This window comes from Cololabis saira, chromosome 21, assembly GCF_033807715.1.
Source record: "Cololabis saira isolate AMF1-May2022 chromosome 21, fColSai1.1, whole genome shotgun sequence".
Lineage (NCBI taxonomy): Eukaryota > Metazoa > Chordata > Actinopteri > Beloniformes > Belonidae > Cololabis > Cololabis saira.
Genome location: NC_084607.1, coordinates 18,982,502 through 19,009,517, shown reverse-complemented (window position 1 = coordinate 19,009,517; position 27,016 = coordinate 18,982,502). Strand labels below are relative to the sequence as shown.

The window sequence follows — 27,016 nt, the reverse complement described above, 5'->3', positions numbered from 1 at the left end:
TATCTATGTTTACAAAAAAAAAACTGGAGACACTACCAGTTTTGACCATTGCTTTCACTTTCTGTGCTTTCCGATCGACCGCTGGGTGTCTCCCTCAACGCAGCCGAGAGAGGAGTTGAGAGTTTTTGACGAAGTAACAGCATCCAAACAGCATCCCCGCCGGACCATTACATGCCCCTCTTCAAGTTCACCCAGTCTGCCAGTCACTTCACAATGACTGGCTTCTCGTAGCTCTGCAGCTCCAGCACCGTCTCTCCGGGTCACTGTCACAGGAGTTTGAGGATTTCCGCAGCAGGATCGATCTTCTCATGGCTTCGGGGCCAGAAAAGAACCGACAGCTTCTGAAACGGCTTCTGGAGAAGCCGGGGAATGGAAACTGTGCCGACTGCGGAGCTGCAGGTACTGTAGGCTGCAGGCGAGTCACAGACACGGAACACCTCAGTAGTCACAGTTAAGCCTGAATTATGGTCTGCGTTAAAGCGACGCAGAGCCTACGCCGTAGGGTACGGCGTATCCTACGCCGTAGGCTCTGCGTTGGTATAACGCGTTACCATAAATCAGCCTTTAGTCACAGTTCAGCACTTTTTAGCCAACGACGGGACTTCTCCTAGATTGTCTTTGTATTTATTTAATTATTTAGTGAAAAACCCCGACACTCGAGTTATTTCTCCTTCTTCCCAACAGGGTAGTTTAACCGTGGTCAAAATATTATGACATATATAAGTATTGAGTCAATGAACATCCTCTTACCGCGGAGAAAGTCATTTGCTCACAAATACAAAAAAATAAAAACCAAAATAAAACAAAATAAACAGCTTTTCTTTTTTTTTTTTTTTTTTTTACACACAGTAAATTAATTTTAGACTCAGTCCGATTAACAGTAGTCTGATTCCTAGGCTTTAATCTGTTTCATTGGGCCAGCCCTACATCTAGACATTGTATTTGTATGTAAATGGGGAGTATTCATCCTTGTGGTTTCATTATTTCCTGCATCATGTTGTCACACACACCCTGATGGTCACACTTCAACCACCATACTTGCAGTATCAGCACTAACATACAATTATTGCTTATGCTTATGAACTCTAATTTTATTAAAGTTAAAGAATTCTTAAATATTTTGAAAAATCTGAGCCAAATGTAATGAATGACGTTTTAAGAGCTTCCCGCCAAAGGTTTTTTTTTACCATTAAATTTAGCTTTCTTTATTCAAGTCTCCTGAAAGATGCCCATTATATATCTAAGACATCAGCTCAAACAAGTGTGAAATTTATGCTGCAGCTCCAATTAGCGTGTTCAGAAATCCTTCATGGCAAATATCTGTTAACATAGTGTCCAAATTGTCAGTCTGTTTACATCATATTTTATAAGGAGAGTGATTTTTCTGTTTATTAATTGGGGAACCTTGTTTCTTGTTGGCAGATGCATAGATTTGCATCTGTGCAGCTTTGGAGTTATGTTCAAGGAAGTGAAATAGTACTTCTTTTTGCTGTTTTTGCACTGTGTGAATACAGTATACCGGTATGTTTGTATGTTAAAATGGGGTTGACTTGGTCTTACAATCTACTCAGCATGACTCAAGTTCTCCTTTCAAAAAACCCCACAGCCAAGACTTTTAATCTCGCATTGATTGTGAAAAGTAGATCTTGAGGTGTAGGGAGCCTTTATGTGTAGTCGCTCAAACCCTTGCTGCAAGCCATTTTTGCTCTGCGTGGAAACCAAGGTCTCAGTGACAGGCTTGTTGCTCGTGTGACCTGCTTCCTGTGTGCTCTATTCTGAGCTCGTGTGGGAAGTGTATTTTTTAGATGTAGTAAGAAGTGGCTCAGTATTGAAGCTTCACAGCCTTAAAAGTAAAAGAAAGGACAGAATGCAAAATTTATGTCTCTTTTTTTTAAAAACAGTTTCTTCCATGATCTGATGACCCTGTTGACAGATAAATACAGTCTCTCTCTCTGTCTTCATCTCAGCTTTTATATAATGTTCCTATTGTATAGCATCACTGCTTTTGAATCATCTCAAGAATTATTACTCCATCTTGTCAAATATTTTTGTGATTTGTTTCACTATTTACTTCGGAGTAATTGATGAGTCACCAAAAAATTACAAGGAAATCTGAAAGCGCAACTTCATATTAGTCACGAACTTAAGGTCGTGTCAAATTTTGTTTTCAAATCCTATCAAAAAAAAAGAAATAAACACCACAATCTGTTTAACTTGACACTATGCTGAGATTTCATGTAATGTGCTAAATCAACTGTTTTTCATTATAAAAGTAATCCCTGCAAAAGGCATTGTTTGTCTTTTTTTGTTTTTTTTTAAAGCTAAATTTCATTGAATCTGTTTCCTTATTGTTTAGTTCAGCGGTTACCGAGTTATTGTGCTCAGACAAATGAAAGCACAATCCAAAATCTCAAGGCTTGTCTATATTCATATCTGTGGAACAAAGGCCCTTATACTGTACCGTATGTCACTACTCTCATCACTCAGTAAACGTTAAACTTTTACTAAGTCTTTTATTAGAAGGTAAGAGGTGTAAACCCTCATTAGGGAGCAAACGACATGAACTGAGCCAGCTCTGAATTAGAACAGATTATGTGTCTGCAGCAAAATAGCAATAGATGTTAGGCCTAGGAGCACTAGACCAATGTAAAAATAAGTAGCTATTTTACACCTCGGAGAAATGTTCTACTTAATCTATAGTGTGGATAGAATCCTTGCAGACAAACTGAGGTCATTTTAACTGTGCCATTGCGCAACTATACGAAAAAGTTTGGGCAAGCATCTCTGGCCGTTTACTTGTTATTTCATTATAGGTTGAAACAAGTCAAATAGAACAAACTACTATCAATAGATGCAAAAGAAAGAGAGTTCATGGCTTCCACCTCCATAGAACTAGGTATGTATATATTTATGACAAAATAGGGAAGCGTTAGAAGCACTAACTAGCCCTAAGTCGCTAACTAAAGTTTACTCATCTCACTCTGAAATGTTCCTTTAATGTACAGTAAACCAACTGAAGAATGAATCTTCTAAAATTAGCACCAAATCAGTAACATACATATGTATGTGTGTGTATATATATATATATATATATATATATATATATATATATATATATATATATATATACACAGATATATATATCACTTTGTCTCATAGCTTGAGGAATTTTGTCATCCAAAAAAATACCAAAAACTGACACTGAAAATAGAAAAAAAAGGCCATTATACCCGTATTCAGAGAATCAGGGATATTTTATCCAGTGATCATGTTCAACAAAAGTTTTAAAAGGAGTTTTTATCAGATCATTTACTGCAAAGTTACACATCAATCACACTTGTGGGTGTGGCCCACTTTAGCCGGTATTCTGTGGTGTAACTATTCAAAGAATAAAGAAACTTCACACTGACATTGCAAGATGTTCTTTATAGTCACACGACATTATCTCAACATTTTGTAATGTGCTTCAGCTTGCACATGTCAATATGTCATCAATCACTTGAGATATAAATAAAAACATTGGTATTCTGATAAAAGGCGTTTTCAATGGTTGGCTGAATCAAAATTGCCAATTGCCAACAGTGTCAAAGTGAGGGCCAATAACCCATTAATAACTGAATTTTGAAAAAAAGCATCTCAACGGATCATTTCAGGATTCTTCTGATCTCTGCCAAACGTAGTAAAATTTCAAGCCAGTAACATTTTTTATTTGTCTGTACATTAATGTGCCTTATTTTTGCATTACAGACCCAGAGTGGGCATCCTACACTCTGGGAGTATTCGTGTGCCACAGCTGCTCAGGCCTCCACAGAAACATTGCTCAGATCAGCAAAGTGAAATCTGTTTTACTAGATCCCTGGAGCTCATCTGAGATAGAGGTGAGAACTACTGCCTATTTCCCAAATTTCATATATTAAAACTCCTATGAAGAGTAGGAAACCATTTAAAGCTTGGCTTGCAGTAATGGCTGCTGCCTCTGGCCTTGCCCCCACCTATCCTGCCCTGCTCCTCTCCAAGCATCGCTTTCCGCCTCCAACTCTGCTGCTGCAGCCCTTTTTGGAAGAATAAATGCCGTCAGTATCAGTGGTCTGAAAGACATGAGCCAGCAGCTGACAGACACAGTTAGGGTCTTTGTGTATGTATGCAGGGGCAGCTGTGTGTAGGAAAAATCTTAGGACTCTGAGGAATCCTTTTAAAACAAAGTTATTTCAAAGAAAATATAAAGAAAAAAGTGAAAAGACTATTATTTTCATACATAGCTGAATGACATCTAATGCGTAAACCCACTGTTTCCGCTGGGTCCTTGGATGAATATTTGCGAAATACTTTCCCTCCCTTTGTACCCACATTCAATATTATTGAGAATCAGTTCTCTATTCCACATTGATGTCTAACATCGACATGGATTCAATGCTCCTGCCTTAGTTTTGCCATCCCCAGATATTGTGATGCTTTTGACAGATGATTTAGATCCAGTAGTCAGAACGTAACTTAGTGGGGAGCAGGTTCGCTTCTTACTACACCTTTCTGCCATCAAATATGTGCAAGGCCATCTAAACTTGTTCCTCTTTGATCATCTCTGCAGTTTATGGACTCCATGGGTAACAATGCAGTCAAGGCCAAATATGAGCTGATAGTTCCTGCCTTCTACCATTGTCCTACATACAACGATTGCCTGTAAGTAACGCCTCCCTGCTCTCCGCCATTAGTTAATTCAGTTGCCCTGTTCACACTGTACATGTCCTCCATATTTACATCTCATGCACGTCACACTGGGAAATTTCGTGCAAGCTTTCAGACAAATTTTGCATCTTCATGATTTATTTGTTACTCTGTGTGTAGAAAGCAAAATTTAACCTTCAAGACGGCAGTTATTGCGCTGCAAGCTGTTAGCATTGTTAACAAGTGGTTTTAAGGATGACATGCAGAAATTACAGTGATAATAATGTCCCAGTAGCATGAGCAGGAAACAACGGTTCAATTTGAGGGTTTCTTCTTAACTGTGCAAGGATAAGAACATGTAATAACAATACACTGCGCTGTCAAGTTCAGCGGTCAGTGTGTCTAAGAAACCACATGCCAGAATAATTTGTGTCATAAAGTCTGATGAGAGAGATAAAAGCATGACAGACGTAATTGATGAGTAGGGCCAGCAGCTTGCCGCCCATAAAATTTGAGATTGTATAGGAGGAATTAATTGAAGCATGACATAAACAGCAAACCCAGGCAGAGCTGAGAATCTCACATCTGCTGTTGTACAGTCTCCTGCGGGACCAGTGGATTCGAGCCAAATACGAGAGGAAGGAGTTCATGTGTGTGGAGAAGCAGGAGGCCTACTCTGCAGGTAAGAATCAGACACGTCTCTTAATGTGACTTGAGACTGGCTTTGGAAGATGTGACAATAAATAATAATGACAGAGACGGCACCGGTAACTGCCCATTTACATCCCTGTCCCATCAGACTGCCTGTCCGATATTAAGCATGCTTGGTAGATGGGTCAGCATGGCTTATGTTGCTGACATGGTTAGAATAGATCAAAAACCTAAGAAAATCACCCATTTTTATCTTCTTTCAGGGCTTTGTGTGTCCTTTTCCCCCCTGATTTAATACCATACTGTTTTCTTATTTCTGCTGAAATGCAGCCTTACAGGTACAGTAAATGTGCCTTTCAAGACCCCTAAGTGTTTCTGTATTTTTTGCACTGAATCATGTTTTCACGTGTGTCTCACAAATGGTTCTCTATAGACTGATTTAATAAGGAAATGGAACCAAGCTGATCATTTTCAGTTCACAGGCAACTTATACTTGTTTGTTAATCTTTAGCCCTATGGACTGGAAGAGTGAGATTTGAGGAATTTCATGTTTATTAAAAACTTCTCTGTACTTGTGCAATGTAATAATTACTGCACATAGGTTGTTTAGTACAAAATGGAAAAGGCTTCACTGTCCCAACCTTTCAATAACAACGTCTCAAAGGGAAACAGGAAACTGTCAAACATGTCCGTATGTTCTAATGATTAAAAAAAAGATGGTCACCAAACATGCTTACTATCAGGATTAATTTACTGTTTCCTTTGGTAATATCTGCGCCGGAAACAGGACGCTGTGCAAAATATAATCCGTTAGACCCCCTCCTGGAAAGCCCAGCATCGTTATTTATAGAATGTTTAAAATCATCCTCCAATGTAAATGTTATGGGCGGGATCTTCTCTTCAGTTTTGCGCTAAAGTGATCCGAGTCTACCGCATTTCCTGGTTTACATGAATTTTCAACTTCACTACACAGTAATAAGTACAAATTTGTGATGTCTTAAATTCACACAGTTCCCTTTTAACTTAGGAATACCAAGTTCTCTCTCTACATTTTGCAAGGCAGTTTAAAATGTGATTTTGTTGCTTTTTTTATCACCTAAAAAGCAGCAGATGATACTTTGAGTATTATCATGCAGTATATGCACACAGAAAGCTAAGGTCAAATTGCAATTTCAGGTAAATACCCTGAAGTCTCATGACCAGCAAAACACTGCCTCCTTGTCAAAAGCCTGTTGTGCTGCGCTGTGCACAGGTTTAGCCTGTGGCTGTGTGGCTGTCGTTGGGGAAGAATGCCGTCTTTGTCCTCTACCATTCTATATAACATTGCTCCTACACTTTAAGCTAAAACATCCCAACAGTGATCTGTGTTGGACCTCCAGAGATATATACTTTGGTCCAAAATTAGCTATTTTTTTTAATCTTTCCAGTGCTTGGAAACCTTTGACATCTTGTTGTTACAGTGAATGATTTTTCCTCTTCTCCTTTTTTTGTGTCATTTCATTGTGGGCCGTCTGAGCCTGGCCTCCCAGTGCCGGAACATTCTGTCTCATGAATCATTGATGAAACCATTGCTCAACCATTACTGTTTGTTGCTAAAACCCCAGAGACTCGGTTAAGACATGAGGAGAAACTGCAATTAGAAACAGGACCAAGGTGCAGAGGGACAGGCAAGCAAACATTCATCTGTTAGGTTCATATACATTTTTCAGAGAAAACTGTCACTTATATGTCATTTTCAGACATATTTTTTTCTAAAAAGATTCTATTGCCCTTTTTTGTTATTCCACTTTACATTACTACATTACTCATAGAGGCGTTTTTGTAACATTGTCTTGCAGGGGAAGTGGTTTAGCTCATTTGTTTCTAATGAATCGTACTTCTAGAAACTCCCTGTGCAGTACAGACAATTGTGAAACTATAGATTACAATCATTTAGAGTGATTAAGGTGATTTAAACTATTTTGAAACTGCAACCACTATGCAATATAATTAGCTTGTTTTCAGTGTACACATTTTCAATCTGGGCTGGATTATAACCAAATTACCAATACATATATGCAATTAAAGTGATTTAAATCAAATGGATTGAATTGTGAAATTACAAGTGACATGTTTTTCAATTCAAATAACATTTCCAAACAAAGCTATAGACAATTAAAATAATGACTCGAGTTGTAAACCTGATGCACTTCTTATTACTGAAAGACTGAAACGGTGCTATCCTGCTGATACAACAATGGAAATGAGTTAAACATGCTGTCATTAATTGCATTAATTGTTAATGAATGAGTCAGCCAATATGTATTTGTGGTCTGAAAGAATATGGCACGTGTCTATTCCTGGGTGTGTAAGTGCAGGCATGACTGTGCATTTCTCCTTGAAGTGCTGCTTCCTTTGGCTGGTTCTAAATACTGTATTAGCTTGGTTGCCAGTGTCAGCAGGAGTCTGAGGAGTGAGCCGAAATGTGTGTATGTGAGCGAGCGATGGATGTTTGATATCACAACTGACTCAGAAGAAAGTAAGAATGATAATAGCTCATTCACCAGCCCTGACTGTCAGAAGGGCAAACATCAGGAAAATATTGCCATCTCTGTGTGTGTGTGTGTGTGTGTGTGTGTGTGTGTGTGTGTGTGTGTGTGTGTGTGTGTGTGTGTGTGTGTGTGTGTGTGTGTGTGTGTGTGTGTGTGTGTGTGTGTGTGTGTGTGTGTGTGTGTCTTTAACAGCAGATGTTTGGTCTTCCAACACCAACGAGGCACCTGTGATTACTGACAGTGTGCACAAGGTCACCTTTATTACAGGTCTTTGTTGAAGTGTGCAGTCAGCCAATATGGTTTCTCCTTACTTCATTCCCCAACAAAAACAGCGTAAAGTCTCCAAACTTTAAAGAACAGCTTTTGTATGAGTTTATAAAAGGAGAACACTCTTAAACCTTAAACTGATTATGGCTTTAGAGAAAAAGCTGTTTTTCATATATTTATTTAAAATATTTACAGAATTCTAGCTATACTCAACATACACAAATGTCACACAATCTTGCAGTCCAGTGCTTTGACTCCAGAAATGTTGTTGATATGCTCCAACTTTGTCATGCAGCAAGAAAATTACCTCTAGGCTGTGCAAGAAAAAAAAGAAGAAAAAAGGATAGTATCAGTCACCAGACACTGTGCAACACCAATCAGATAGTGTACAAAATCAGCCTATAAATGATATATTACCAAAAAAATTGTAGTTAGGGTGGTCAGAATGATCAGAAATTAAAAATCTAGTTTGTAATGTTTAAATTTATACTGACTTGCATTATTCCTTTAAAAAACTGTTTTTTTCTCAATACAGTACGTCAGTAACATGTACTCAAACCAGTGAGGTGCAGCAAAGCTTGAAATTACAGATTGTATTTGTATGTTTTAAGGGGATTGAATACCAAGTAAATACTGAGGTGCTGAAATGAATTTGATTCTGGGAGGACGGTATCAATCAAAGCTGACCTGACTTATAATTGTGCATAGAAATAGATTAAAAGTGTTTGTGCAATGTGAAATCCCTTGCAGGTAGTATTTATGCCTTCTGTATAGCTCTGTGCTCATTACCTTGACTTCTACTCGACTTCTACAGTTCCAGGTTTAAGGATCCTGGAACTGAAGAACCAGAGACTTCAGGAATTGCTTTTATTATTGGTCAGTAAATCTTGACCTTCAGTGAGTGGGTCAGAAATCAGAGTCATCCCAAATAAAAACTAATGTTAGTAAGTAAGTAAGTAATTACTGATTGGCCCATAAAAGTGAGTATACAGTATATCAGAATTGTATTTACAGACGCTTCAAAATGATTCAAAACAAACACATGCAGCTTGATGTTTATCTGCAAAGTGACTTTCTCCATTTTCATTATGAGTACATTTTCCTCTGTATTTGTCTCAGCATGAAGGAAATTTAACAGAAGATGTTTTTTCTCCTCTTTCTCTCTACATTCTCACTCCTGCCCATGGAACGGGACTCTTGTGACTCCTCTGCTGCCAGGCTACAGAGAGGGCTTTCTCTGGAAACGAGGACGAGACAATGGACAATACCTTAGTAGAAAATTTATTCTGTCTGAACACGAGGGTGTTCTGAAATATTTCAACAAGCATGATGTGAGTGCTTTCTTCTTCTTCTTTATCTCTTTAACTAATTTTAAATAGAAGAATATATGCATAAACTACATTTTATGTGCTTTATAATGTATTTCCAACAAGGTTTACCTATGATACGCAAATTATGATTTGAGGTATTGTGAGCTGGTACTGAGCATGGTCTTAAAACATTGTCCTTTCCTGCAGGCGAGGGAGCCCAAAGCTATAATGAGTATCAATACAGTGAACGCAACTTTCCAGCCAACTAAAATAGGAACTTCTCATGGGATGCAGATAACCTATTTGAAGGATAACAGCACCAGGAATATCTTTGTTTACCATGAGGATGGGAAGGTGAGGTTTGAAGGTTCAAATGTGAAAGGAGGATCACTCTGTGTGTGTGTGTGTGTGTGTGTGTGTGTGTGTGTGTGTGTGTGTGTGTGTGTGTGTGTGTGTGTGTGTGTGTGTGTGTGTGTGTGTGTGTGTGTGTGTGTGTGTGTGTGTGTGTGTGTGTGTGTGTGTGCGCGCGAGTAAGAGAGATACGAGGGAGAGATAGCCACGTATGTCCCTCTAGTGGAAAAGATCTGTAATTACAAGTGGGTGTAAATATTGTCAGATATTCTAACGTGATAATATCCTTCAGTAACGTCACCTACTTACGAATTCAAAGTAAATTGGACAAAAATCTAACTATCAGACTAAAGTCTCATACATCCTGTGTGCTTATAGATTTTCAGATGAATTCTTATGGAAAGAACTTTATAGAAAACACTTTAGGGCAGTTTAGACAATTAGACAAGGTCATGACTTACGGTGTGCTGATTATTTCACTTTTATGGTGTCCTGTCTTGAAGGAAATAGTGGACTGGTTCAATGCCATCAGAGGAGCCAGATTTCATTACCTGCAGGTGGCTTTTCCAGGGGCTTCTGACTCTGAAGTGAGTACCCATGCATCCACAATATATATCGCTCTTAAATCTTGGAAGCAAAGTTTTGCTGTGTTTTTAATACACTACCTGTGATGCATTGCCTGGAATGTTTCTGCTGCAAGGAATACTGGGATATAAGTAGCTCATTTCCATTATTAAAGGAATGCTCCACTGTGTCTCATGCCAAAAGTCTTAAAAAAAGGATCAATGTGTATTTTCTATGTATTTTAAGAATTCCAGAAGCTCTCAGCATTGCAAAGGCACTTTCAGGTTATTTTGTCTCCCTTAGTTTACGTGCTACTATTACTACTGTCATTTTACCTTCACAACCAGTGACTAAAAAGGTCCGAGGTAATCTTTATCCTCCCTGGTGACATCTATGCAGTCGTGCTGGAGAAGGGAGTCCAGTTGGTAGTTGACCCTCAGATACAGGGGGAACTTTTTGGGCTCCATCCCGGATGTAGAACACCGGATCATCTTTATACCCTCGCTGGAGTCCCAGAGGGGGCACGGGAGTTTGCCCAACTGGTCCATATGTATTTTGTGGACTTTGAAAATGCATTCTATGGGTAATGCTCTGGGTGTATAGATACTGGGTCTGTTGCAATCTAAATGGAGCAAGAGTTGGGGCCTCTATGCTTGGTTTGTTTTAAGTGGACTTGGACTTTTATCAGGGTTGAGGTAGGGGTCGGGTTAGATGTCCCCAGACTTACATTTCTGCTTTTCGGCTGATGTTGTAGTCCTGTTGGCCGTATCAAGCAGTGAACTTCTCACACTGCAGCGGTTTGCAGGCAGGTGTGAGGCAGTGGGGATGAGAATCATCATCAAATAAACCCCCTTTCTTATCCAACTCCACTGGCTTCCAGTCCACTACCGTATCATCTACAAAAACCTCCCCCTCACCTACAAAGCCCTCCACAACCTAGCTCCCACTGACCTCTGTGACCTCCTACATGAATATACTCCCTCCCGAACCCTCCGCTCAACCTCGGCTGGACTTCTCATCATTCCCACTTCTCGCCTCAGCACCATGGGTGCCCGAGCCTTCATTTGCTCAGGACCCAGACTCTGGAACCCCCTCCCCCCACACATAAAACAAACAGACTCCATCACAACATTCAAAACCCAACTCAAAACTCACATGTTTAAACTCGCTCACTCACTTTAACTAGTCACTGTGCACTACACTACACCAGTTTGTTTTATTTATTGATTTATGTACTTTTTCATTCTGCCTGTTGCTGCTTTTTTATTTTTATTTTTTGGATTAATTGTTTTTTAACTTATAAAATGTATGTTGTATCTTTTGTAAGGTGACCTTGGGTGACCTGAAAGGCGCCTCTAAATAAAATGAATTATTATTATCCAAATGTAAGGCCACTGTTCTCAGTCAGAAAATGGTTCTGTGTTTGGGAGCAGGTGTTGCCTCAAGTAGAGAAGTTTAATTATACTGGGGTCTTGTTCACGAGTGAAAGAACCGATGTTGGATCGGAGGTGGATCAAGTTCGCTGAAAGAGCTGAGCCAAGAAGCAGTGACTGAAAGAATGAGATGGCAGACATGTGGCCTAGATGACTTTTCTCTGCAGCGTGGTTGGTGTGTCCCTCAGAGATTGGGTGAGACATTGTGTAACTCGGGAGGGACCTAAAGTAGAATTGTAGCCCGAGAACAGCAAAGTGAGGTGGTTTGAGCATCGGGGTAGGATGCTTCCCGGACCCCTACCTATGGTGGTGTTTTGGGCATGTCTAACCAGGCAGGAGCACCAGGGCAGACCCAGGACACACTGGAGAGATTATATATCTTGGTTAGTTTTAGACTTTAACAATATTCCTCTGAAGCAGCGAGATGGTTGCCCGAGAGAGAGAAAGAGAGAAATGCTGACCCAAACGTGATTACTGTAAGTGGAAGTTATTGAATGGTCGAATGGATGGCAGTCTCAATGAAAATCTTCACAGGAAACATTGTAATTTGATCTACTCTTCATCCCCAGTACTCTTTTTACAAAAACATACGGAGGGCTCCCAAGACCAATTTTATTAACAATGGAGAATGATTTAATTAAGACATAAATCAATGAAAAAACAAAAACAATAACGATATTTAATAGTAATAAAACATGCAAACTTTCACTTTGTCCATAGTATTTTGAAGCTTGTATTAAAGATATGAGCATACTTATGAGCATACATATTCATACAAATTTTCAGTAAATACATCTTTTTTTTTCTATTAGTTATTGCCTAAGCTAACTAGGATCTACATACAAGAGGGTTACATGGAGAAAACTGGTCCAAAGGTAATTTACTTTAATGTTCTTTGGGTAAATGTCTTCATCTAATATCAACGCTGCATGATACTGTACATCAAAAGTCAAATATAAGGCTTACAAAAATGTTGTCAGCATATATTTAATTCCCTTCTGTTTTTGTCCTCCAGCACACAGAGGGCTTCAAGAAGAGGTGGTTTACTATGGATGACAGAAGGCTCATGTACTTCAAAGACCCACTGGTACTGCACTTGCAGAACTCAGGAAAACCGCTGCAGTTGCTCTGCGTGACCAGTAGATGGCGCAGCGGTCCTTACCTACAGTTTTTGGGATCCAAAAATACTGAATTAAAAATACCTAAAAAAAAAGAAGACTTTTAGCCATCTATTTTAACAGTTGTTGTGGACTTTGATTTGTGGCTTTTAATTTAGCAGACAGACATATCCCTCTCAGAATATTACACCATTAATTATTGAAACTGTAGGGTTTAGTGTCAATCAATAACACAACTAGTGTGTATGTCTATTTGTAGGATGCCTATGCGCGAGGTGAGGTGTTCATTGGCAGTAAGGAAAACAGCTACACTGTGCTTCCGGGCCTTCCTCCCAACATTCAGGGTTACCACTGGCAGTTTGGGATTACCATAGTGACCCCAGACAGGAAGTTCCTTCTTGCCTGTGAGACTGAAAAGGATCAGAGAGACTGGATGGCAGCATTTCAGACTGTTATCAACAGACCCATGCTGCCACAGGAGTATGCAGGTGAATGGAAAAAGAAAGACAAATCCCTGTTTTTTCTTTGTTGAATGACTTTAATGACATTTTTTTTCCTTTTCTGCAGTGGAGGCATATTTTAAGCATAAACCGTGAGTGTGCCTGTGCTCGAAGAACCGTTGCCGTGTTCCATAGCCTAAGCCCTTACCAAAACTGATGGGTGACGGAGAAGAACCCAAAGGTGAAGCAACTGTGACCATCCCCACAACTATTCCTCTTCCTCCTCTTCCATGTCAACATTTTTTACCAGATTCAGTTCTTTCCGGGGGAATTAATCGCTTCCTTATGAATGTTAACACACTTACACACTTGAAAGTGAACAGTCATGCTGCCCTGTAAGTTCAGAGGTTATACCCTGAAAGCATCATCACCTGCATGTACATGGTTTTACAGTATATATGTATGTATGAATGCAATGATATTTAATTCTCATTATTTATTTTTTGTAACTGTCTACTTTACTATATGACGCTTTTAAATGTAGTATGTTGATATTGAGCACTCCACCTCAGTTTGAGCTTATTTTGTGTACATTAAGCCTATTAATGTAACATCTTCATCAGTTACTGGCTTGAATCACTGTTTTTGGTTTTGGAAAACAATTAAAAGAATTGCAATCCCATTTGGCCTTTACTTTAATATCATGCATTATTCATCCAGCAGAAGGAGAGAAAAAAAGAAAGGTTTTCAACTCACCCGGAACCCCCCCATTAAATCCCCAATGGCTTGTTAACCTTACCCGACTGGTGACTGAACATCGACACAGTATTACATAATTTGTGCATGCAGCGAAGACAGGGACATGAAGAATGTTATATGAGCCGTACCATGACATGAGCAGCATTTACTGTGTCCAAACTTAAAGAGTCAGGCAGTGTTGATGGTAGAAATAATACAAGAGTTTGAGGTATGTTTGCTAATAAAAGTGTGAACACCGCATTGATGCCTGTCTGGGTTTTTAATTGTCATATTAAATAATTCAGTTTCAAGACAAAAGTTGTACATGTAAAAAGGTAGCAAAATAAAAATAACAACAAAAAAACAAGATCCAAGACATCAAAACCAAACATTTGAATGTGCAGGAACTGCACAAAGAGATGCTCCACTTGTTTTAGTAATTTCTGTGACTAAGATTGAATTTACAACTAAAAACCTTTTTCTTAAAAGGAAGGTTAAATACTGTTAACGGATGACAAATATACCAGTTGAAATGCTTCAGAAAACATGGCACTAAATACCCCATTTATAGGTTACTGAATGTATAAAATATTAAAAAGGAAAAAAGAGTGACATATCAGGGAGTCTATTAAGGTTTCAAGGACTACAAACAGTAAAATACAGACATTTACTGTTACTGTACATTTAAAATACAACACTATAAGTAACTGGAACTCATACGAACCACATCTATATTAATCCTTTTCCAATTAAAGTGTGATTTTCCTCTACTGAAACTTTTATACATGCAGAAAAAACGAAATTTGTACACCATTATTTTATTATTATTCCTTTTTAACCATTTCAGAACATAAAAGAATGTACAGTTCATTCTTTTAATAATTCATGATAACTTTATATACATTTAAAGTATTTTGACTGCTATATACTAAAATAATTCAAATATTTAAATGCAGTAGCTTTGTAGCTAAAGCAGCAACATCAGTTTGCTTTGTTGTGTGTTGAAGTAATATATATATTCTCAAATATCCAGAGATGAATTAGCGAAATACTTCAAATGTACAGTGTTCAGCCATAACATTAAAACCACTGACAGGTATCATGGGTAAAAACAGCTTATCCTGTTCAAATGTTCTGCTGGGAAAACCTGTTCACATAAATGTTACTTTGGATCTTGCCACTACATCGTTGCAGAACAATCACAATTGCAGTCTTCTCCAGCTGGACAGCAGTGAGGCCCTCGAAGCTTTTTAGGAAGTGCTGAAATCGACCCTGAAGTGTTCACTCGGCCTCCAAACTCCCCAGATACCAATCCGATGGGATATAACAGCCTCCTTGGGGAAGCAAGCTCAAACCACAGAGACCCCACCCCAAAACTCACAGGATCTTTTGCTAACATCCGAGTGCCAGTCACTCTTGGACATCCGCAGATGTTCTTCATTCAGGCCATGACTGGTCACAGGTCTATTAGTTGAGGGGTCATCACGATATCATTAGTTAGTGTATATGCTCGTGAGCTAAAGTGTCTCCAGGGAGCCTGTTGGATCACGGCAATGAAACCTGGCACTAAAAGAAACACCACAAAACTGCACGTGTATGAAGATTATATAACATTATAACAAAAGCTGCCAATGGCCTTCTAAATATATTTGAAAAATCTTTTTCTGTACAAAACATGAATCTTTTCTCCGTTAAACAGAATTATGGCATGATTAAATTCTTTCAAAATAAGGTAACCACACAAGAGAATGTGGTGAGGCCAAGACCCATCTCTGCAGCTCCAATCATGGATGAAAATATCCATGAAGAGGGAGCTAACCGATCTGCCATGTCTTTATTCCTTTTTTAAATGATATCCTTGGCTACATTCACAGCTACACGAGGAGGAAAAACAAGAGGGGACAGAGATGAGCGGAGGGCAACAAATGGAAGTTGTGTGCACGGTACAGAGGTTTGAGGGTGGGGAAACAGGTTTTTGCCTCACTGGAGCTGGCTGCTCATTTCTGATTTGTACTTATGTAGTAATAAACGATGTAAAGCTGAGGGATCAACACAGAGACTTGGAAACATACAACCACTTAAGACCTGCAGCAGCCGACACCCTTCATCTCCTTGTTTACATACTCATGAAGCTTAAACTTTTCACTGGGATCCTTCATGGACCTGTGCTTCAGCTCCCTGCAAAACAAGGAAGAGAATATTATCACATGGTTTGGCTCACAAATGCACAATGCAAGCATTAAAGTGGCTATATTCATATTTTAATTGGCGAAGGTGTCACTCTTCAAACTGCAGAAAGCTGATATTAAGTCAGGATTTTATGCATTTATTCATTTATTTTTTTTATTTTAAGGTTGTACCACAATTTTAGAATCTCACTTATTCATGAGATGATTCAATTCAGTTCAATTCACTTCAATTTTATTTGTATAGCGTCTATTACAACAGATGACTCTAGGTGCTTTCCAGAGACCCAGAACATGACCCCCGAGCAATTATTACATAAACATAACAATTACATAAACATAACAATGATGTGGTTAGCTGTGAGGGCAAAAAACATTGAAAAACGAGCACAACCTCCTACTGTCCAAATAAGAAAAAAAAAATTCCCAACTTTTCGTATTAATACCATTTCTGACCATATGGAAGCAGGATATCACAAGAAAGGTCATGTATCACCCCTTTGTGGAGGACGAATGAAGTGCACCTCTAGTGGGATTAAGTGGTATTACAAGACCATTTTGCCCCATGTTGTCTGACATGTTAATTCTACATAGCGTGGCTTTAAAAAGGAGTGAGCAAATCACTGCCTCATGACTATGACTATACAGAGGGATCATTACTATTCATTCATTTGGATTCTTGGATTGTAGTTTTAACAAAGTTCAAGTTAAAGCTTTGCTTTATCTGTCCTTCTAATGAAGCTGATTTTGCAGTGTCGTTGGTTAAAAATATTCCTTAGTAAAATATAGATACATGTCCATTGTACTGCTTTCTTTTTAACATTAAACAGCTGCTGACTGTTCACATGCTAAAAAGATAAAAATGGAAAAATAAAAATTTAACCATATCCCTAAGAAAAACCCATCTTTCAGCCAATCTTGTCCCCAACACTTGCAGTTATACTCACTTGGCCACAGCTGTGAAAGCCAGCTCTACATTGAGACCTGACCTGGCACTGGTCTCCATGAATGGAACCCCAAATTCCTGCAGAGCCAAATCAATGATGGTTATTCACCCCAGCACCCCCAGCATGGACAGACATGACATTTTAACACTTTATAAAGGGCACATACTTCTAAATGGTATAAAGATAGTATTACATCAGTGCCTAGTAGTCCAACAATTATAATGCCAACTTGTTTATGCTGGAAAAACCTCTGGAAATTAATCTCCAAGCCTTCCCTCTGCGGAGGAAATTGTCTCTGCAAAAAGAGATAGTAACTAATTTATCTTTCTACTTCCCCTCTTCTAAACTGAGCCTTATGTTACTAAATTATCATTTATTTCTTCTCTTTATGGAGAGAGAGTGCTGGATGTTAGGGATGAGTTTTGTGTGCTGTGTTGTGAAGCACAGGGGATATTTGCGGCGGTGGTGCTTAAGTTTCTCAAAAACCAACAAGAATGAAAAATAAATACTTTAGAAAAGCTCACTTTTACAGGGGGAGACTCATAAATCACCAGTGGGAAAATATTAATTATAAAAGCTTTGCTACTTTGCAGATGTTTATTTTTCCTCACAGGAATATTAATTAGATAACGAGCATTGATGAAAACTCCTTTGTAGATAAGTGCACTCTTTCGAATACTCATTAGCCTTGTAGTTGCAATAAAGATCCATCAGACCACTGCGGACAGTTGCTTGAAAGTAGAAGCTGCCTTGATTTTAAACCAACTAAAAAACATTTTTAAGGAGTTTGAAATTCTGATAGATTCAAGCTAAATTTGGTCTGTATTTTCTGTATTTTTAGTTATTTACCTTAGCAAGCCTCTCTCCATCTTCTCTTTTCACCACCCTGTCATGAGTGGCATCAGCCTGGCGAGACAAGAACAAGGCTGTCTCCAAACAACATCCACCAACTTTTAATGATGTATGCTTTTTTTCCACCTTCCCTTCAAACCTCCAGCAGGAAATTACCATGCAAATTTATGCCTGACACAGATTGTGTGTATGGCTGTAAGGGACATGTGGGCTTGACAGGTAGGGGTGCAAACAAGTTTGGTGACTAATGACAAACTTCAGGGCCTTGCCTTGTTTCCAAGCAGCATGAGTACCACATCCTGTTGGGCATATTCGTGGATTTCCGTCAACCATGCCTGGTAAGCACAAGAAAAAAATATTAAAGGAAAAAAAACAAAAGTACCTGGTAATGGTGGAGGAGAGTTTACATAAAAGCAAATGAAAGGCTCAGAAAAAGATAAGCTGTCTGGTGCTTGACAGGGACAACAAGCACATTAAATCTTACAACATAAATAAAGTGGACGTGAAAATGAAGAACCAAAATGGCATTTAGGTGAAAATGGGTGACAGAAGCAAAAGAAACAAACAGAAATACAAAAAAGGAAAGAAATGTCATAAAAAAACAAGTGAGGACAAATGGTAATAATAAAAAGCAAGAGTGAGTAAAGGAGGAAGAGGAACATTTTATGAGTTACTGCAACAGACATCATGAGATCAATCAACACTCCTTGCTACATCCTGATTAAACTGTTTACGCAGAATAAATATAAATCTTTTGCAGTTATTGCATGTGCTCTGAACCTTATATCTGCTGTTAATGAGCAATTAATTAGCTCAGATGAACACCTGCAAACCTTCAGGATGAAATAATATTCCTCATGTCAGCACAGTGCCCGTCCCTGTGAATCATCCCACATTGAACTGGGGACTTGCTGCTGATAAATCTGCCTTTTTCTCTAACAACTCTCCTTCAAAGAGCTGTTCGCCCTCCACGGTGCCTCTTCAATTAATTCTGGTGATGACTTGGTTTTTGCAATGAGATTCGACGAGGGTCACCTTCTTCCAAAGGTCACAATAAAGAACAGAAGATGAGACATCCATGGGCTGAAACGGTAAACAGGCTTTGAATACGGTGATGATGGTGTTCATTTTGTATTTCTTAATCAGGACTCCAATCTGTGTAGTACTGAGGGCTCCGTTATAGAATAAATGAAGAAGATAATGTCCAAATTAGAAAATATTAAATTTTCACCAGTTGGTGATTCAGTTTAAGCTGATGATGGCCGTGTTTTTGTAAAGCTCTGCAGCTGTGTCTGGTTCGGATTCTATAGCCGCGTTTTTGTCTGTTTATGACTTGGTAATTGACACCTGCGTGCATGTTAGGAAGAAGTATTTGTATTTGTATTTGTATTTATTTATTTAGCACAATTTAAAAAAAAATAGTGCAAGGAGGGAACGAAGCCCAGAGGGCTTGTACAGAGTTCCACCCCCGTCATCTACTGTAAACAGAAAATTAAATGTACAAACATAGGAAAACTCTAATTATAAACATGAAAAGAAAACAAGGATACATAATAGAGAATACATTGAAAAATTAGGACATGAGATGTTTTTTCAGCAATTTTTTGAAGGATATAAATGACAATGTGGACCTCAGAGACATATCTAAATTGTTCCAGAGTTTAGGACCTCTAAATGAAATATTAAACTGATGAAAAGATGTTCGACAGAAGGGTAAATGTAGATTGACACTGTGTCTAGTTGAGTATGAATGCAAGTCAGATGAAAAACTAAAGAAATTATGAAAGGTGTCCGGAAGATCTTGCTTATTGTTGATAAACTTGTGCACAAATAAACATGAGTGAAAAACATTAAGTTTATGAATGGGTAATATAGAGTATTTTTTGAACAGAGGTGCGGATGGATTATGTCTATTGGACATAGAGATTGATCTCAGGAATCTCTTCTGGATTATCAGTAGTTTGTTAAGGAAGGATGGATAAATTGCAGACCAGACAATATTACAGTAATTCATATATGGAAACAGAAAACTATAATACAAAGTTAAGTGAGCGGAGCGATGGATCAGGGGACAGACTTTCCTCAGTATACCAAGCATCTTCATAGATATTTTGCATACTTGATCAATATGGTTTTTCCAGTTAAGGCCTTCATCCAGAACAACACCCAAAAATGTGGTGTGAGGTACCTGTTGGATTTCAGTTCCGTTAATTAATATTTTGGTTTCTTCTTTTGTATGAGGTTTGTTTTTGTTGCAGAAGATCATGAAGTTACATTTTTTTATATTGAGAGTTAATTTATTAATCTGGAACCAGTTAGAAACAGTTTGTAAGTAAAAAAGTACAAAAGAAAAAAGAAATGGAGAAATTATGTATTTTAATATAAATTAGACCATAAAATGAGCTGTAAACATTTGCTTCCACTATTCTATGACCATTATTAATTCATGCAAAAGTATCAATCCATTTATGAAATTAGATTTTTCAGCGTATATGAGAGCAGCTGAAAAGATTGAGGTGTCTCCCTCCTCTCCCTCCATGACATCTATGGCACCTGTCCCACCCACACAGTGTCCTCAGCCAGATGTCATCAGGAAGGACGCTGCAGACCTGGGCGTGGACCACCAAGCTGTCAGGAACCTCAACTCCTTCCCACTCCTGACCCCCACACTGACACCCCCTCCTCTCCTTGAACTGCTTTCTGCACTAGTTACATGAATTAGTCTGACAAGCTCAGTAACTTTTGCACGACCACCAGTGCATCTCAACTGTTTACTGCACTGTTCTTGTGTTAATTAGCTGTTGTGTGCCTATGCTCTCTTTATTCATGCCCTCTAAATACTGTGCAGACATTTTCGGTGATCTTAGTGAACTGCTGTCTATAATCTGTGTTGGTTCTGACTGTGTGATTACTGTTGGTGATTTTAACATGCATGCGGACAACCCTGTGGACAAAGGGACTAAAGACCCAAGTGACACTCTGGGCAACTTTGAGCTGTCTCAGCATGTAACAGGGGCCACGCAATAGAGGGCACATTCAAAAGGACCAAAGATAAATGATTAAATGTCACCACAGAGCTTCAGTCTATACACCTGAAAACCACCAACCAGGCCAGAAATGAGAGAGTAGTGATGGACTCGGATCTAAATTTGGAAAAACATATTCAGCCTATTATCACCTTAAGAATATATCAATGTTAAAAGATCTGATGTCTCAGCAGGACCTGGAAAAACCAGTCTATGCATTCATCTTGGGTAGCTTGATTATTGTAACAGTATCTTTACAGGTTTTCCTATAAAGTCAGTTAAACACCTATATATATATATATATATATATATATATATATATATATATATATATATATATATATATATATATATATATATATATATATATATATTATATTATATATTATATATAGGTATATATAGGTATTAAAAAAAAACAAAAAAAACAAAACTGGGTTTGTATGTATATGTATGTGTATATATGTATGTATGTGTATGCGTATGTATGCGTATATATATATATATATATATATATATATATATATATATGTATATATATTAATAAGATAAATATATCTGACATATTAAAAACATATATATAATATGTATTTTATATTAACAATGCACATATATATGCCTTAGGTTCTTACCAGCATGGTATTAACCATTAATATGTGTGCAGACAAAAAGAAAATAAATAAAAAAAAATAAGTAAAGAAGGATAAAAATAAGATTAGACTATGCATTATTAGACTATGCAAGATTAGACTATGCATTATGGGGAAAGCAAAAATTGTTCAACTTTAATGATATTATTCGTATCTTGATTCTTATCATTAAAAACCCACAAACAACAACAATAAGACAACTTTAAATGTATAGTAGGCTGCAATCAACATAAAGTCAATTAAATACAATATCAAGAACTGTTGAAAATACATGAAAGCTAAATTACACAATGTCAATTTGAGTGAAATATACCATTAAAAGCTGTAGTTTACTTTAGGTCATCAGATTGTTCCAGAGGTGTGAGACATTGTTTTCAATGCTGTTATGTAACTGAATCATGAAAATTATTTTTAGGGAAAATGTATTTAATGGACGCTATGATTAATTTCTGATTCATAGATAATCTTTTGACTGTATGTTATGATGTAATAATTGAAAGTTCAAACAATCTGTGCCTTTCTCCCTTGCAGGCACCTATTGTTCCAGATTTGAAACCAATTGGCCAGCAGAGGGCGCTGTTGTTAAAATATTAAGGGTTTTGCTTATGTTTTGCTCATCAAAGGTGAGGGAAAAAAAATCTTCTTACCTTCTCTGAATCGATATTCTTTTTAATCAGAGTATGTGGTTTTATATATCACAATATTGTTTCCTTATTGTGTTTACAGTTTCAAATATTTAAAAGAAACGGGGGGAAAAAGTAATTGAAGGGTTTTCTTCCAGTTGTTATGATATTAAAAGTTATCATAATTTGTTGATACTTTCTAAACTGCTTCAAGGTCATGAGCCAGCTACTATTAAAAGTCTGGCCTCCAAAGGTTTTTGTTGTCTGATGCACAAGTTCATATTAATAGAAAATAATATACAAGTTCAGGAAACCCAACTCAATTGATCAATATGACACACGTTTGATGTAATAGACTGGCAATCTGCCTCTCGCCTGTAATGAGCTGGGATAGGCTCCAGCTGAACCTTGTGACCCTGCAAAGGATAAAACGGGTATAGAAAATGGATGGATGGATGGATGGATGGATGGATAGGCACAAGCAACATCCAAGAATATTAGCAGCAACAGCATCCCTCACTGATTTGATTCAACAAAAACAAAAACAACAACAACAACAATAATAAAAAGTAATTGGCTATGGCTTTTTTCTTTTTATTTATTAAAAAGGCTGTCTAGTATTCGTGTTGCAAGGTGCATTCTGGGGAAGACAAAGGGGAAGTGTACATATCTCTGCTAATTATTTATACATCACATCATCATATTAAAATAAATGAATAAAGTTTTACTCAAAGTAATACCAGACCCCTTTCAGGGCAGTTTGTCTGAAGAAGAGTCTCAAGCTTTTCTTCCAATTGGCATGAAACTACATTGTCAAAATTTTTGTAACTTGTTTAAACTGTTTCAATGTTATGAAGCCATGCCCATGGCATTAAACATAAATCGGATTCTAACCCGAGTCATGAAAGAGAAAAAGTGCAGTTGAGGTCCATGATACAGACTAGTCTCAGGTGACGCTCATCATCCAGACTTTTCTCCCCGTCAGAGTTCAATTCATATGACACACTTATCAGCTCATGTAAACACATCCACAGTCTTAAAAAAAGATTACTAAGAATCTTAAAGTGTATATGTTCTTGTCACGTTTCAAAAACATAACAAAATATTTGAACCCTTGCAGCACTTGTTTTCTTCAGGTAAGAGACAGGTTTTTTAAGCGTCATATTTTGAAACATTCACATACTGTATGTCCTTGTTTCATGCTTCTTTCACTGACTTGTAGGCAGCGTACACAGAGACAAGACATGGCAGGGCAAGTGAAAGCACATTTATCCCCAAGACCAAGAGAGACATTAAAAGGGACATTTTTATTTTCAGCATGGAGTATGACTTCATTAGTAGATACCTCACAGTTCACAACCATTTAAACATGCAGCAGATGCTCACTCTTGCTTGTGATAAGGCTGTAGCCATCTAGCAGGAGTGTTTTATCCCCCTAAGATAAGGCTAATTCTTTCTCATCTTGAATCTCTTTTTAAACCATGCTTGTTTTACTACAAGTAAATCACATCAATTTAGATTTATCAAATTTGTCCAAAGATTCTGAAGTATAGCTCTATAAAACCTTTATAATGATTTAATAAAATGTATCGAGCTGAAAAGAATAATAACCAATCCATTATATATACATATATATATATATATATATATATATATATATATATATATATATATATATATATATACATACATATATATATACATATACATATATATACATATATATATATATACATATATATATATATATATATATATATATATATATATATATATATATATATATAATATATATAGTATACGTATATATATATATATATATATATATATATATATATATATATATATATATATATATACGTATACTATATATATTATATATATATATATATATATATATATATATATATATATACATATATATATATATATATATATACATATATATATATATATATATATATATATACATATATATATATATATATATATATATATATATATATATATATATATATATATATATACGTATACTATATATATTATATATATATATATATATATATATATATATATATATATATATATATATATATATATATATATATATATATATATACATATAGTAATATATAGTAATATAATAATATAATATATATAAAGTTTGCAATAACCTGCAACAAGTCACTTAAAACCTCTAAAAACCACTAAAAAACTCCATATTATGCTTAAATGATTTTCTATACTTTGTATTTTCTGGACTGAAGTTAAAATCTATGCCCAAAAAGTTTTCACAATATCGTTTAACACGGTTGCAGACGTTCTCAGTTTACAGCAACCACATCTCATACTCTTCACATGTGCCTTTAAAGTTTAAACAATCCTCTAGTGCAGGGGTGGGCAGTTCCTGGTCCTGCAGGTTTAAGATGGTTCCCTGCTTCAACACACCCTGGCAGACATGGCTGTGCCATTAACAGAGTTGTGCAAACCTTGATGACATGCTTATGATGATCATTAATTTAAATCAGGTGTGTTGAAGCAGGGAAACATTTAAAACATGCAAGACATGGCCCTCCAGGATCAGGAATTGGCCACCCCTGCTCTAGTGGAATATGGTTTCTTTGAAATCAATACTGTATCACCTTTTCGTTTTGATGCGCTAGGATGCGAGCTAATGAGGTCGGACCTGATGGTGGCGGTGAGGTTCTTTAATCAGGCTATGGGCTCCTTCTTTGGAGGAGGACAATTCCTCCAGCTCAGGCCAGAGTCTAAGACTGCTTGGAGATAAAGTCCCTAGCCCTCTCTTCTTGTGGGAAAGAAAAAAATATTTGGCTTGGGTTCGACATTTCTTGTGAGTGCCGCTTTAGCATATTGCTGATGGGACTAATCACCTGCCCCCTGCATAATTCATCCTTTGTCAAGGTTTCTCATCACTCATATATTTCTCAGCCATGTGAGTCATCATTAGGGCTTGATTTTAGTTTCTAAACAGCCAATATCTTGAATAACAAACTTGAGCAAATCTCTGCATGTAAAAACCAAAAGAATCACAGCTTGTAATTAGATCATTAAAAACTGCATCTACCTATGGACCATTTTACCAATATAATCACCAAGAGGATTAAATCTCCCTACTGCGCTGTCATCTCATAAAACGGATACAAGCAGGGATTCAGACACAACAAAGAGGATCAATACAGTGGATACATTAACTGACTTCAGCTGAATATGCAGTGAATGGGTTTCACTTAGTGATGCCATGAAGGTTAAAGGTTTAGTTATATATTAATACATTTACAATGATGCATTTCAAATAATTAAAAATGTGTTGCTGTTGTTTTTTTTCATGAAAACTGAGACAGAATATTCCTTTTCAAAGTGACAGACAAACTTCGTGAGGCAAAGCATGCACCTTTATGCAAAACTGTAGTCGCACATTACTTGTAAAAGGCCCTAGAAATTGTTATTACAAATGATATTTCCAAGAATGAATTATGCATGAGCTGTTCACCCGTCATAAAGACCAATTCTAGTTTAGTTTAGCGTGCCATATTGTCCATTAACATGGCTGTTCTGGCTCTGTGGCTTATGCTAATTTTGCACTTTTGCAACCAGGGGTCAGGAAAATGAAGAATCACATTAATGGGAAAATGCCAGGTGGAAATAAACAGGAATGATCTTTTAATATCTGAAAACAAATACCTACGGGGTGGAGTAGACTCTACCCATCTGCTAAGCAGAAAGGCAATGCAAACCCACCATCCAGCTGCAAGGGAGATGCAGGACGGTTTAACTAATACAGGACTGGTGATGAGAGCCTGTTACACTCTGCAGGGCAGCTGCATAAACAAGAGCTCAAAGGAAAAATGGATAGAAAACAAACAGAAATGAAAACAAAAGAAGAAAAGATAGAGACTAAAAGATGGAAAGCTAAAGTGCTTTAAACAGACATTAAGGTAATGTTCTGTTTCAGGGCTATGTGGTAGTTTGTGCCACAGGAACATGAGAAACTACAATTTATCAGAAGAAGAAAATGTAAATCAAAGATGGTTAAAGTGAAAAGAGACCAGCTTCAGCAAAAGGACAGTGACTCATAGTGTAACAAACAGAAGCCTGAACAATGAGACATTTAGATGTCATTCATACATCTGCAAAGAGGTTACAATTACATTTTCTCATTTTATTTGAATGACTTGATGAATAAATAATTGAAACTCTGCATCTACAAATCTGTGTTATACATGCTGACTATCTGTGTGACTATGATAAATAATATACCATAAAGCTGGAATAAATTGACTTCTTCTCATTAAATGATTGCAAATAAAAACACTAAAAAGATATATGTTTCCAAAAACTACATTATTCCTATTTTATGGGCAAAAGTGTATAAGAAAAAAAAATCAATTTAGTTATCAGGGTAACACGCAGATAACTGCAGGCTCCAAATGTGTTTAATATTCTCAGTAGCAGAGGAAAGGAGTATGCCTGAAGTCATCTTTTATTCAAGACTAATACCAGGTCTCAGGGCAAACATTCAGGGAGTCAAATGTCAACGATAATGACAGTGTCAGGAGGTGACACATTTATATAGCTCATTTTTGCCTTTGCATAAAGTCCTCTAACCAGATACATCTAATAGCTTCTTTTGACTGTTAAACCACGAA

General features: G+C 37.1%; 2 protein-coding genes across 3 annotated transcripts in view; one reads left to right on the top strand and one right to left on the bottom strand.

Annotated features, from left to right (window-relative positions):
- Nucleotides 1–143: 143 nt before the first annotated feature.
- Nucleotides 144–14,320, top strand: LOC133421869 (arf-GAP with dual PH domain-containing protein 1-like). Its single transcript, XM_061711656.1, has 11 exons — nt 144–399; nt 3,748–3,878; nt 4,586–4,677; nt 5,262–5,344; nt 9,330–9,442; nt 9,629–9,775; nt 10,276–10,359; nt 12,582–12,644; nt 12,785–12,856; nt 13,147–13,375; nt 13,455–14,320. The coding sequence occupies exons 1-11, from the start codon at nt 309–311 to the stop codon at nt 13,481–13,483; spliced, it is 1,134 nt and encodes a 377-aa protein (XP_061567640.1). The 5' UTR covers nt 144–308; the 3' UTR covers nt 13,484–14,320.
- Nucleotides 14,321–14,326: 6 nt separating this feature from the next.
- Nucleotides 14,327–27,016, bottom strand: part of LOC133421870 (ras-related protein Rab-26-like) — a 61,263-nt gene continuing 48,573 nt past the window's right edge. For both annotated transcript variants that reach the window (XM_061711658.1, XM_061711659.1), the window contains 4 exons: nt 18,320–18,385; nt 18,048–18,104; nt 17,199–17,275; nt 14,327–16,243 (listed from right to left, as the gene is read on the bottom strand). In XM_061711658.1, coding sequence (XP_061567642.1) covers nt 16,144–16,243; nt 17,199–17,275; nt 18,048–18,104; nt 18,320–18,385 — 300 coding nt within the window. In that variant the 3' untranslated portion in view covers nt 14,327–16,143. The remainder of the gene's footprint in view (nt 16,244–17,198; nt 17,276–18,047; nt 18,105–18,319; nt 18,386–27,016) is intronic.

Excerpts from the sequence above, each read along its gene's own strand:
- LOC133421869 (XM_061711656.1), top strand. The coding sequence starts at position 309 with ATGGCTTCGGGGCCAGAAAAGAACCGACAGCTTCTGAAACGGCTTCTG. Across the intron at positions 400-3,747 it reads TGCCGACTGCGGAGCTGCAG|ACCCAGAGTGGGCATCCTAC; the intron begins GTACTGTAGGCT and ends TTTGCATTACAG. Across the intron at positions 12,645-12,784 it reads TGGAGAAAACTGGTCCAAAG|CACACAGAGGGCTTCAAGAA; the intron begins GTAATTTACTTT and ends TTTGTCCTCCAG.